At 39.5% G+C, this 12,384-nt stretch overlaps 1 protein-coding gene across 3 annotated transcripts in view; it reads right to left on the bottom strand.

Annotated features, from left to right (window-relative positions):
- Nucleotides 1-12,384, bottom strand: part of LOC141767442 (regulator of nonsense transcripts 1) — a 21,262-nt gene extending 8,878 nt beyond the window's left edge. Inside the window, exons 1-14 of one of the 3 annotated variants that reach the window (XM_074634733.1) lie at nucleotides 11,922-12,384; nucleotides 10,030-10,175; nucleotides 8,301-8,390; nucleotides 7,647-7,814; nucleotides 6,198-6,378; nucleotides 5,777-5,938; nucleotides 5,280-5,367; nucleotides 4,894-4,992; nucleotides 4,213-4,321; nucleotides 3,782-3,941; nucleotides 2,832-2,950; nucleotides 2,538-2,702; nucleotides 827-941; nucleotides 302-445 (exon numbers count right to left, since the gene is read on the bottom strand). In XM_074634733.1, the coding sequence (XP_074490834.1) occupies nucleotides 302-445; nucleotides 827-941; nucleotides 2,538-2,702; nucleotides 2,832-2,950; nucleotides 3,782-3,941; nucleotides 4,213-4,321; nucleotides 4,894-4,992; nucleotides 5,280-5,367; nucleotides 5,777-5,938; nucleotides 6,198-6,378; nucleotides 7,647-7,814; nucleotides 8,301-8,390; nucleotides 10,030-10,175; nucleotides 11,922-12,098 (1,923 nt within the window). In that variant the 5' untranslated portion in view covers nucleotides 12,099-12,384. Of the gene's footprint in view, nucleotides 1-301; nucleotides 446-826; nucleotides 942-2,537; nucleotides 2,703-2,831; nucleotides 2,951-3,781; nucleotides 3,942-4,212; nucleotides 4,322-4,893; nucleotides 4,993-5,240; nucleotides 5,368-5,776; nucleotides 5,939-6,197; nucleotides 6,379-7,646; nucleotides 7,815-8,300; nucleotides 8,391-10,029; nucleotides 10,176-11,921 lie in introns of all 3 variants that reach the window. The other 2 variants (XM_074634735.1, XM_074634734.1) reach the window with 2 other exon arrangements.

Genomic DNA, 12,384 nt, shown 5'->3' with positions numbered 1-12,384 from the left:
CAAAATAGAGTAAATGCTGACAGTAGCAGTTGCATATGTTCCTATGAAACTCTTCTCTATTTTCTTATTCACATATTATTCCCAATTGTCTCTTGCTGCTTCAGTGCTCTGATTTCATCAGAAAGCAAGTTCCTTCAATGTTAAAATGTTTTTTCATTCAATGCTGGAGTGGAAATAATGACGCAAAATAAAATTGCATGGTCATATTAGTGCTGGGCAACATAGTTTTACTACCTACTACATTGATCCAGCTGTAGCGGTGGAGATTAGATGTTGTTTAGCGGTGTGCGTTTATGTTTACCTGCTTGGCTCCGAGCACCACGGGCACCATACACTCTGGCTCGGTGGCCTGGGTGCTCTCATCAATCAGGATGGAGCGGAACTGCATCTTGGCCAGACGAGGGTCTCCAGCCCCGACGCAGGTACAACAGATAACATCAGCGTTCTGGACAACAAAGAGGAAGACAATTTACAATCATTAAACAGAAAAGGGAGCTATGACACAGTGGTGAAACACTTCTACTGTGATTATGATGACAAATTATCATACTGACAGGTGGAATTATATCTATATGGAGATTACCAACAGGTCTGTACTGTTTTTTTGTACACTAGCAACAAGCTTCCTGGTTGTTACAACACTCAGCATGGAGATAGACATAGCACTTGCATATAGAATAATCAGAACAGTCAGAGTGAGTTTGTAATTGCTTGGCAGAAACTACTTGTTGTGTTCGCGGTGCCTGGAAAGCTGTAGCGGGCCTCTTTTTAAGCCGGGTTTCAACTTTGAGCTATTTTGGTTCAACGCTTTGAAGCTCGTCCTCACCATGAGCAGCTCCCTCTCAGCTGTGCGTTTCAAAGCCCTGTAGCGTTTCTCGTCAGCAGACGACAGCTCACCGGTCTCGTCCTTCAGCTGCTGTAGTTTCTGAAGCTCCGGCATACTAAGGAGACAAAGACACATCAGGGTTACTACAGAAAACCCAGGCTAGTGTTGTACACTGCAACGCTAATCTGTGATCTGGGCAGGAGTTTTCAAAGTCCACAAACCCCAACCCAAGCCCCTTTTGGAACTAAAGTTCCCATAACTTGGGGGCTTTGGGGATGTAAACAGGACGGATAATGTTGCCATGGAGCCATTTAATTAGTAGCTGCAGCCAAAGTATGCAGCATTATCTATTAGCAGTTCCTATTTGAATGTACCCATGGATGAAGAAAACTTAAAATCATAACTATTCTCAGAGAAGTTCTTGTTATAACATTTATTGATTACTTTTTGCAATGGACATTATATGATGATATAAGTGTGTGTCATACTGAATCTAAACATGTGTAGTGTGTGAATTTTGATGCAAATTGCAGCAAAACGTGCACTAAGAGTTTTTTGCCTACATGGGCTGTGTCAGTCACTACTGCTGCTGACCATTGGTGAACAGGCTTAACTACAATAACTAACTTTCTGTTGCTTTCACAACACCAGTGTGCACCTGTCCCCTTCATCTCAAGCAGTATCTTTGCCTGAAGTCCCTCCCTCTCCAACTCTCCCATGCCCCCCTGTGGAGGCGCACCTCACAGTCTGAAACTGTCTGATCTAGCGACTCTGAAATACATTCATCATGTGGTGGCAGCCTCCTGGCATTCAGAGAAATCTGTTTGCGTCTGCAAGATTTCAGGTTCAGATCTGAAGAGAAACCAGGATTCGATATTCTCGGTTGCCAAAATCGATAGTCAATCAAATTTAGATCACCCATTTGAACCCATTTGTGCCCAAAGACTATATCTAGTATGATAAGGAATAATGCCTTGAAATTTGGTATGGACATACTTTGGGCAAGTATCTAACAGTACAACTTTGACATTTTTAGATCACATGAAAAATCACACTTTTATTAATAGTCAAAGTCAGGATTTTTGAAAATGAGGAAAACACTAACATTGTGTTTATTAAATGTTTTCCATGTTAAATATTTATTTTTTACATTGCATATGTGTGCATATCTTTGATATTCAACTTGTTATGAGTTCATGGATACTAAATACTTCATTGTGCACACTATATCATACTATATCTAATATTTGGGCACTAAAAACACTACTGTTTTTTCCTAAAATATAATGGAGTCTATTGCAAAAACAGTAGTCCCATGTGCCCAAATATTAGATAAAGTATGATAAGAAAAACTCATTTTCAGGCAAATAGTTTGACCGATTTTTAAAATGTCTGAAAAGGAAATTTCAATTGCAGGCACAAATGGGTTAAAAGATTTGGGTGTCCTTGTTGGCACAAACATTTGTAATGCATGAACTCAGATTTGATTCTCCTATGCACCTGTCCTCAAGGTGTCAATTAAACAATATACAGCCAAAGGAATCCTGACAAGTGTGAGTATGAGAACTTTTGAGGCCAAAGTGACAAAACAGGATGAATATGGAGACATGAAGGGACTAGCCACTGGTGCTTGGCCGACTAGTTGTGAAATGAGTCAAGTATCGATAACTTTTGAGTCCAGACAGAGTCAATTTCCCTACATGCCACTGACCTGTCCATGTTGCTGATCTGGTTGTGAAGCGCCAGGAAGGACACCGGTGACTCGATGGCCTCGCGGCTCTTGGCACACAACCTGACGACCTTCAGTCCCGTCTTGTCAATCTTCTCAGTCAACTGATCCACGGCAATGTTACTGGGAGCACACACCAGAACCGGTCTGCAAACGTACACACATACACAACAGAGAGTTAGGACAGGAACAGTTATGTAAAATAATGTTGGTGGAATAGCAAAAATTATATAAAATTACAGGTTTCTTAAATTATTTATAAAAAAGTATTGTTACCCGTTGCCTTGTCGGGACAGGTGGTAGACGATAGTGGCCGAGGTGACAGTCTTCCCAGTGCCAGGAGGACCCTGGATCAGACTGAGAGGCCTCTGCAGCACCGTCTTCACAGCGTACACCTGAACATATACAGTAAGTAACAAAAAAGAGGATTCAGCCCAGGTGAACTGTTGCAAATACAGACAACAAATATTTCTTAAAACGTCTATCCTGACAAGGAATGCACTCCACTCAATCTACTTGCAATAATGATGATGTGAGATCCAAATCTCACATTTAAGCAAATCATATAACATGATATGCCCGTTTTAATAATGTAAAGGCTTGCCCTGCTAGGAAAGACTTCAATTTTCAATTAGTTTTTATTTTATTTTAGTTTTGACTTTTCGATTTCATTATAGTTTGTTTAGTTAGTCTTCAGAGTGTATTTGATAGTTTTAGTTTAGTTACAGTTTTTCAAAAAGGTTTAGGTTTAGTTTTACAGTATTTTGTTAGGGCCTGGTATGATGTCTCAGAAGAATGTAGCTACATATACAGAACATACAAAATACATGGTTGGATAACTGTGTAGGAATAACGGTTTAACCATCGCGCTACATTAGTGAAGCAACCATCTCCTGGAATGTCAAGTGCGTTCAATTTCTGTGGTTCAATGTCACGAGAGTTGACAGAAATGCATGCGGTCTCCTTTTTTCGGTAATGATATATTACACCTAAAAGAATGTTCATTGCTTATTTTCATTTTAGTTTACTTTAATAACCCTGCTACTAAGTCACCCTTCCTGTTTTTCAAATCTATTAAAAATAGCTGAGCTATATTGATACACTGATGTACGTGATACATCACAGTAAACGAGAAAACTCAACTCGTACTTTCTTCTGCTGTCATGTCTTGAGGACATGAAATAATAAGAGGAATCTCAGGGACTCAGTGTTTCGTGGGGTCTGACCTGTGAGTGATTGAGGTCGGGCAGGCCCTGGGCAGTGAAGCGCTTTGGCAGCTGGCACTTGATGGTGACATCCTCTACCTCGTGGCCCAGCAGTTTGTGGTAAATGTAACCAGACACGGAAGTCTCGTCCACTGCAAACGTCTTCAGGGCGCTCTGCATCCTTCAGCAACACAATAAACAAACCGTCGTTATCACTTATTCAACAGTGAACCGCTGTCCTCATCAACAGGGTGAATTTGGGCTGATAAAATGATACACATTTACATAAAAGTACTTCCTGTAAAATATGCAAACAATTTAGTCCTATGCACTGTTTAAGGGAGGGGAAAAGGGAAAAAAATACATACTGTAATGTGGAGTAATATGATGAATTAAGGGCAGTAAAATTAAAAGTCACATTAGGGATTTGGGGGTATAAAATTTCAGCCTACCTGTCAAAGGACGTGGACTTCCACACAAAGTCCACCTGGAAGTTGTGGGGGATTTCCACAGGTGCTCCAACACTGCTACGCAACTCAATGGCAATTTCATCCCCATAGTCTTTAAACACAGGCTGTTAAGGAAGTAAACATTATGTTGTGTATACTAGCCTAGTTTTATAGTTAAGACTATACATGGCCACGTGGAATAAGTGCCAGACACTGAAGACACTGTAATGCCGTAGTTCTCAGAGTGGGGCGCCGTGACTGGGGGGGAAATGTGATGCGGAACTAATGCTATGGTGAAAACAAATAGTTTCACAATATCAATGGTGTTCATTCAGACAGAATAGTCAAATATCTGTCCATTCTGTAAACCTTCAGACTGAGACGAAAAGAAAAACAGGCAAAGACAAACAAGACAACGTGCTCAGCTGACGGTAATCAAAAGAAAATATGACGAAGCCTATCTCGCTCTTGGGTTCACAGTGGGAGATGAGGAGAGACCAGTGTGCATTTTATGTCTGAAAACTCTGGAAGCAGACAGAATGAGACTCAATAAATTAAGAAGACACTTTGAGACATTAAACCTCGGTCACGTAATTAAAAAAAAAAGGTTTAAAGTTTAAGTGGAAGCTGTGTTGTTTATTTGCACATCTGTAATGCAATGGATGATACATATGTAAAGGATACTGTCGGGGACTTTGATGACATGGCCGATGCCTTTCCACAGCGGGGCCAGGTCTCCCTTGTACCTCAAGCAGATCTCGTCACCTTGCATCAGCCGCATATCTGGGATTTATATAGAGACACAAGTTAGGCACCCTTCCGTGCTCAAAAGGACCCACATATAAACTAAGGAGGGTGGGCTATGTTCATAAACCAAATGATACAATACCGTGCACGCACAAACAACCCACTACAAAAAAACGGAGGCAAGAACAAAACCAAGCACACATGCCACCAAAAGATGCAGGGTTGGGGGAGGTTGCGTGCAATTCTCAGGACTGAAGGGAGATGGGAGGGGGCTCTATCTGTACCACAGAACCACTGGGAGGAAGTCAAACTCAGAGAATTACCACCTGAATCCGTCTTGGGCAAGGTGAAATAGGCAATCCGCTTTTTATTCAGCCCCAGGTCCCACCTGACTGTAATATTGTCTTGGGTCTGTAAAAGGAAAATAAGAAATACATAAATATAAAGAGGTCAAAGGCATAAGGTCACATCACTGTGGCATTATTTCTGTATCCCTTTAGACGTCATTTTCAAAATTACAAAACAGAGCTTAAGCGAGATGCCTCGCACCAAAAATATGCGTGAATGTGGTCCGGATCACAGCTGCAGAAGGTGAAGAGCATCATGGTGTGCTTCACTTTTTAGGCGTTCAGTGTGATCACAGCATAAGAATAAAATCCTAGATGTATATTTGAAACTATATAATGGATTACTGGGTTTCTGAGCAAGTTTTTATGTAATCTGAAAGTTGCTCTACATATAAACAACCATGGACATTCAAGGAATAAAAACACCAGTCTCTGAGTTACAAGGATCCTAATTAGAAGTGCAGTTCAGGTACCTGGGACTCCTTAAGCTTCTTGTCGTAGTCGGCCTCCAGTTTGACCAAAGGGCCAAAGATGTTTTGGTACTGGTAGGCGTCCTCATAGCGCAGCAGCACGTGCTGGGGCTCCTCGTCCACTCCGGGTTTCTCCAGGTCTTCCAAGGTGGCAGTGGGGTTGTCCTGAGAGGAAACAAAGTCAAAGCAACCGTCAATCCAAAGTTCATCACACATCCTATCACAAACTCTTATTCCACTGTATAGTGGCAGATACCTTTTAAAACTGTTACGCAACAGGTGGATACCAATTCCTGTAAGCAGCTGTCACTTACAAACCTTTAGCCTGTGCTTGCCATGTAAATTTACAAACTTCTGGTCACAGCATTGCTCTGAACATGTAGCCCTGGAGAAAAACCCTCCCAGCCTCTCAGCTGTAATGTACCTTCCAGAGCTCCTCCAACTTGTTGATCTGCTGGGCAGTGATCTGACGGGCCCGAAGCTGCTCCTGCTCCGACGGGATCTTCACCAGCCAGGACAGAAAGCAGCGGTCCTGGATCAGCGGTTGCCACTGCGAGCTGTCCCAGTTGATGTCCTTCAGGCTACTCTGGCTGGCACAGGGCTGCCTGCATGGAGATACAAGGTTCATACAGACAGAAACTTAGCTTATGTGTGGGTTGATTGATGCCATTTGTCTTCTTGCCTTAAGTTCATTTCTCACATGGACATGCTGCAAGTGGTATCTTGCATGTCCATGTGGTGTCAGAAAGGGTTAAATTGGTTGCCACAGAGCAGGAAGCACTAGATAAAGGTCTGTGGGCAGCGGGGAGCTCCCTAAACAGTTGCAGACTAGGCAGAACTGAGTCATCTGCTTAGTCAGTCAAGTCACATTTTTGGGGGAATCCAACATGTTGTTGAATAAATGTGATATTAATCAGTGGAAGCCAAAGATATGTTTGAGGTTATTTAGAAACAGTGTCACATTACATAGTTTGTACACCAAAGAACACTGACAAGTTGTTTTCAACTCTAAAAATGTCCAGCTCAGTAAATATTTTAGTCTTTTTTTAATAACCAACTTTAAGGGATGCACATCTGTTGGGCCCTCGTTCTTAGTCATATTATAACCACACTGTCCTGATAAAAAAAAGAAAAAAAAAGTATATTTATTTATATTTAGTTTCATTTAATTTGAATTGAGATAATTTACCCTACAGCTGTTTTGGATCAGGGCAAGCTTCATGTTGTTTATTCAGGTTATGTTCTTGACTTCATTCACATGTTTAAGTTTTGATTGTCTATCACTGATGAGGGAATTTTTTTTTTTTTTATTGCCATAAACTTTCATCAGCTGGCTATTTTTCACATCTGGCTGACTATTCAGGCATTTCAGGGACTCTGCATCTGTTTCCTGAGCCTCAGGATGTATTACAACCCAATGACAACTCATGCAAAATAAGGGCTGAAACCTGAACAAACTTCCGTTTCAAAGCAAGAATTTGCATATTTAGCTTTAAATTCATGCTCCAGAGTAGCTTATAATGACTGTCGATGCTGTCCTCTAGAGATGGGCATTTCAAGCAAAAATATGATTTGATACTGGGAACTATTCTCCCATTCTTTGAAGATCGATTGCCGACGGAAAAGAGCCGAACTGAACGTGCCCCACACGTTTCACCAGCGTGTTACTACCCAGCACTAGCAAAAAGAAGGGGAAAATATATTTTTTAGACAAGATGATAGTCGCATTAACTATTCGACTTTTTATAATTTAATGACTATTCGAAAAGCATGACCCATCCCCTACTGTCCTCGAGGACACTCTTGACAGAACATATTGTATTTGTGGGTGCTGGTTACAGGACGGTCTGCCTACGTACAAGGCCGCACTTACCTGCAGAGTAGCACCACCACGGAGTCGGCCTTTGCCGGGATGAAGCCCAGGAGGAAGACGTTGCGACAGCCGCAGTTGTAACACTCCAGCACCGTCTCGCCCAGCGGCCCATCTTTATGCAGCGTTACCTCTTTGCATTTGGCTCTCACCAAGTGGTTCACGATGTGACTGGAAGTCAGAGAAGCCGGTGTCAAACGATTGATGATATAATCAGAAACACTTTGATTTCCATGACATTTGTTCTGGTAGCATTGCTGCAGAAATCTATAGCTTGCATAACAACACAGACAAAATAGGTTACTTCACACTTTATACATTGGTACATTCCCTATTGCATTGCTTGCTAATATCAACAACTGACAGGACATAAACTTGGACCCACACTGTTTCCTACAATTGCAACTGCAATGAGAAGGTCTGTAGACACTACACCATACAGATCTCTCATTACACACATTCGCCAGCATACTGTATGAGTACAAGTCTGGCTGATTCAATGTGGGAAATAAATACTGTAAATAACCCACATTTATTGTAGTGTTTGTTATTTTTTTATTATTATATAAAGTTTAAGTGGGGTGTTTACATTTGAGTTGCTTCGTGTTCTGGTGCTTATATGTGAGGTGATCAGGTGAAGATGAGTAGACTACACACCTGCCAGATGTGTTGCCACGTCCATTACAGAACCACTTCTTGCTGGTATTGCAGTACACCACGCACGCTGGATCGTGGATACCACAGTAGCTGAAAAACAACAATGTATATATTTAAAAAAAACAAAAAAAACATCTGAATTACAGCAGTATTAAGTCAAAAAGACATGAGTACATGTCTTGCCTAGCCAAACTGACACCAGGCTGAATTATAGTAATGAAATACAATACTCCGCTTCGCTTCGTTGGAGTTTTGAACAGATGCATAAAATGATCGTAGCATTTGATTGAGGTTTTCTGCCCCGTAACTGTCAAAATCTGTTGACATTTTCTTTTCGATTAACCGGTCTTTATATGCCATAGCCCATACCGTATTCCGTTTAGTGTTTACTTCATGTCTATCTTCTTCAATTTTGTTGATTTCTGTCGTCCAGCTCTTTGTGTCTTTTAACCTCTCTCGCTTTTTCTGCGCCGTTTTCTTGTTCTAGCCATGAATCTTAAGTTTCGTGCTCTCCAAATATATTAAAATGAATATCAGAAAAATACTCCATGGTGTTTTCTGATGGCGTAACGGAAACCTAACGTCTATTTTTTTGCCACAGCTGACGTTATTAAATTTACTGGATTTCTGTCTGTGCATTAATATAATTGGTCCTCCAGAGTCTATGATCAGAGCGACCTTAGCAACGGTGATTGAGCGATCAGAATTGAGTATTAAACAGAGCCGTGTAATAAATTATATTACGGGTCAGAGGGGTTAGCAAATTGTATCTAACATGTAACACATGTTTTTAAACAATTCAAAAGTGTGTTGTCATGTTTTCACATGCAATTTTGTGGGATCATGCTCTCTCCATACATGCAGGACTCTAACACTTCAAAAATAAAAATAAATAATATACTGAAATCGGGAAGATGGAGACAGATAGACAGAAGAACGTGTCAGCCTGCAGCGCTGCGAAGCTTCGAATGCCTCCGAATAATTCTCACTGAAACTTCCAAAAAAATGGTATTCGGGACAGCCTACGTATATTATTTAATATACATTTTTGCATGATTACAGGAACACAAATTATGTAAGTTGTGGATCATTTTCTGTTAAGTTAAATAGAATGGGCGCCAGTATTGCACTTCTAATAATGATCTGAAAAACTGTCACTGAAGCTGGCTGATGTGTTGTTACACTTTGAAAGTATACTCTGCTTATCAGAAAAGTTGTAACTGTATATTAATATATATATACACTAATATATGAAAAAAATACAGATTTCTTAAGGCACTTTGTATGAGACACACAAGGACATGAGGGAGGCAGAGCTCTTACACCTCATAACAATTAAATTGTACATAAATTAAGGAAATTAAGGTAATAAACATAATACACACTATAAAACATGTACAACTAACATTCAGAAACAACTCATGTGCCACAACGTCTTGTGTAATTATCCATGAAAATCCAAATTATCGACAGATAGCTCAAACTAACAGTGCTTTTTGTTGCACAATAAAAATATAATAAATAATCTGTATACATATACTTCCTATATTTAATGCATTTTGGGTTTTGTATGCCCTGTATGTAGTGTGAAAGAGCAGGGACTACAAATAAATAAGCACTATAATTACAGCATTGTGTAATCATCAACGGAAAAGCACACTAGCTAATGCACTATAATCACTTCCTTTGTGATTATAACCTGACATGGTGTGGCTGCTGTCAAGAGTACCTGCATGCGTGCAAAGGCAGGTCTTTGGTGTAGTACGTGTCTTCTTCATCCTCCTCAAAGTTGAGCTCGGCCAACAGCTGGCTGGCTTTAGCCACGGGGTCATCCACCCCACCGTTGAGAAGAAGACCCTCATCAGGACCATTTACCTGTAGCACACAACACACAAGCTTTTACCAAACAAACTGAATGCTAACTCTGGCAGGCTCTACAGGTCAATGAAAGCCCGCACCTCCAGACTCGCGAACAGTTTCTTTCCCTGGGCCATACGGACACTGAACAAACAATAAATCTGTGCAATATTAATACACTGAATGTGAAATACATTTGTCTGTGCAATATATCCTTTGATGAAATATACACCTCAAGTGCAACTACCTTTGTTTACATTTTATTTATTACATCTACCCTACCTATTTTACAAGTGCAATTACCTCTGTTTACATTACATCTATTTTTATATTTCTAGTGTAACACTTCTGTTTATATTTACTTATTACATCTACTTTACCTGTTTTATTTACTGTGTGTGTTTTTACCGGTTATATGTTTTATCTGCCTATCTTGTCAAGTATTTTTTTTAAAGCACTGACCAGAAGTGGCAACTGTGAATCTCGAAGATAAGAAAAGATAAGATGAACCTTTATTAATCCCCGGAGGGAAATTCAGGTGTCAAAACAGCAACATCAGTAAACATCAGCAAACAAAGTGAAACACAGGAGAGGTAAAGGTATACACAAATTATAAAAACAATAATAGAGATATAAAAGATACAGAGTGAATGGGTGAACATAGTGTGTGCAGTCCGTCAATAAATAAATGTAATATGTACAATAAATAAATATAGTATGTACAATAAATTAATGTAGTATGTACAATAAATAAATGTAATATGTACAATAAATAAATGTAGTATGTACAATAAATAAATGTAATATGTACAATAAATAAATGTAATATGTACAATAAATAAATGTAATATGTACGATAAATAAATGTAGTATGTATAATAAATAAATGTAGTATGTATAATAAATAAATGTAATATGTACAATAAATAAATGTAATATGTACGATAAATAAATGTAATATGTACAATAAATAAATGTAATATGTACGATAAATAAATGTAATATGTACAATAAATAAATGTAGTATGTACAATAAATAAATGTAATATGTACGATAAATAAATGTAATATGTACAATAAATAAATGTAGTATGTACAATAAATGAATGTAGTATGTACAATAAATAAATGTAATATGTACAATAAATAAATGTAATATGTACGATAAATAAATGTATGTACAATAAATAAATGTAGTATGTACAATACATAAATGTAGTCTGTACAATAAATACACAATAAATAAATGTAATATGTACAATAAATAAATGTAGTCTGTACAATAAATACACAATAAATAAATGTAGTATGTACAATAAATAAATGTAGTCTGTACAATAAATACACAATAAATAAATGTAATATGTACAATAAATAAATGTAGTCTGTACAATAAATACACAATAAATAAATGTAGTACGTACAATAAATAAATGTAGTACATATGTGCAGTCTATAAAATGGTATATAGGATGTATAGTGTAAAGTTAGCCAGTGGTTAGAAGTTGACAAGACTGTCAATGCTTTTAACTCTTATCTTTGGTGTTTAAAGTTAAACATGTGTGTCTGTGTCACTTCAGGAGTTTAGTCAACGGGCTAGCTGTCTAGCTAGCTAGCTAGCAGCGAGCTAACAGCTAACAGATAGCTAAAGCTAACGCTAAATCCAATGATAGCGGGCTAGCATGCTAAGCTAGGCTAAGCTAAGCTAACTAGCTAGCTGCCGCGCTTTATCCGTGTCTTCCTGTAACAGCGAGAGACTCAGACCTGGCTGTCCAGCTGGCTCTGGGTCTGGCCTTGAGTCTGCGTCTGGCTGGGCAGGGTGAAGTCGGTGAAGTCGTACTCGGAGCCCTGAGTGTCCGCTCCTCCTCCGAGCAGCTCCGCTTCCTCGGTGTCCAGGAAGGTGAGGGTCTGGGAGCTCGGCCCGTACGCCTCCACACTCATCTCTCTCTCTCTCTCGAGTCTCTCTACAACTTTCGCTTTAACCGAGAGCTGTTTCCTGGTGTTCAGTCCAACAGATGAACACTGAATCCACACGGTGTTTGTTTGTTTGTTTATCGATTAAACTGTTGTTTTAGAGGAGCCGTTCGTTGCTCGGATTATCAGTTTATACCCAAACAAAAATGGATCCGATCAGAACCTCGAAAGCTCCAGCAGGTCCAACACAGCGACGGAGACGGTGACGAACTTCTCCCTGCGCCGCTCGACGTGTGACGTACACACTGGTAAT

This window comes from Sebastes fasciatus, chromosome 5 (assembly GCF_043250625.1).
Source record: "Sebastes fasciatus isolate fSebFas1 chromosome 5, fSebFas1.pri, whole genome shotgun sequence".
In the NCBI taxonomy this organism is placed as follows: domain Eukaryota; kingdom Metazoa; phylum Chordata; class Actinopteri; order Perciformes; family Sebastidae; genus Sebastes; species Sebastes fasciatus.
Note: the sequence above shows the minus strand (reverse complement) of the source record. Positions and strands in the feature narration are given on the sequence as shown.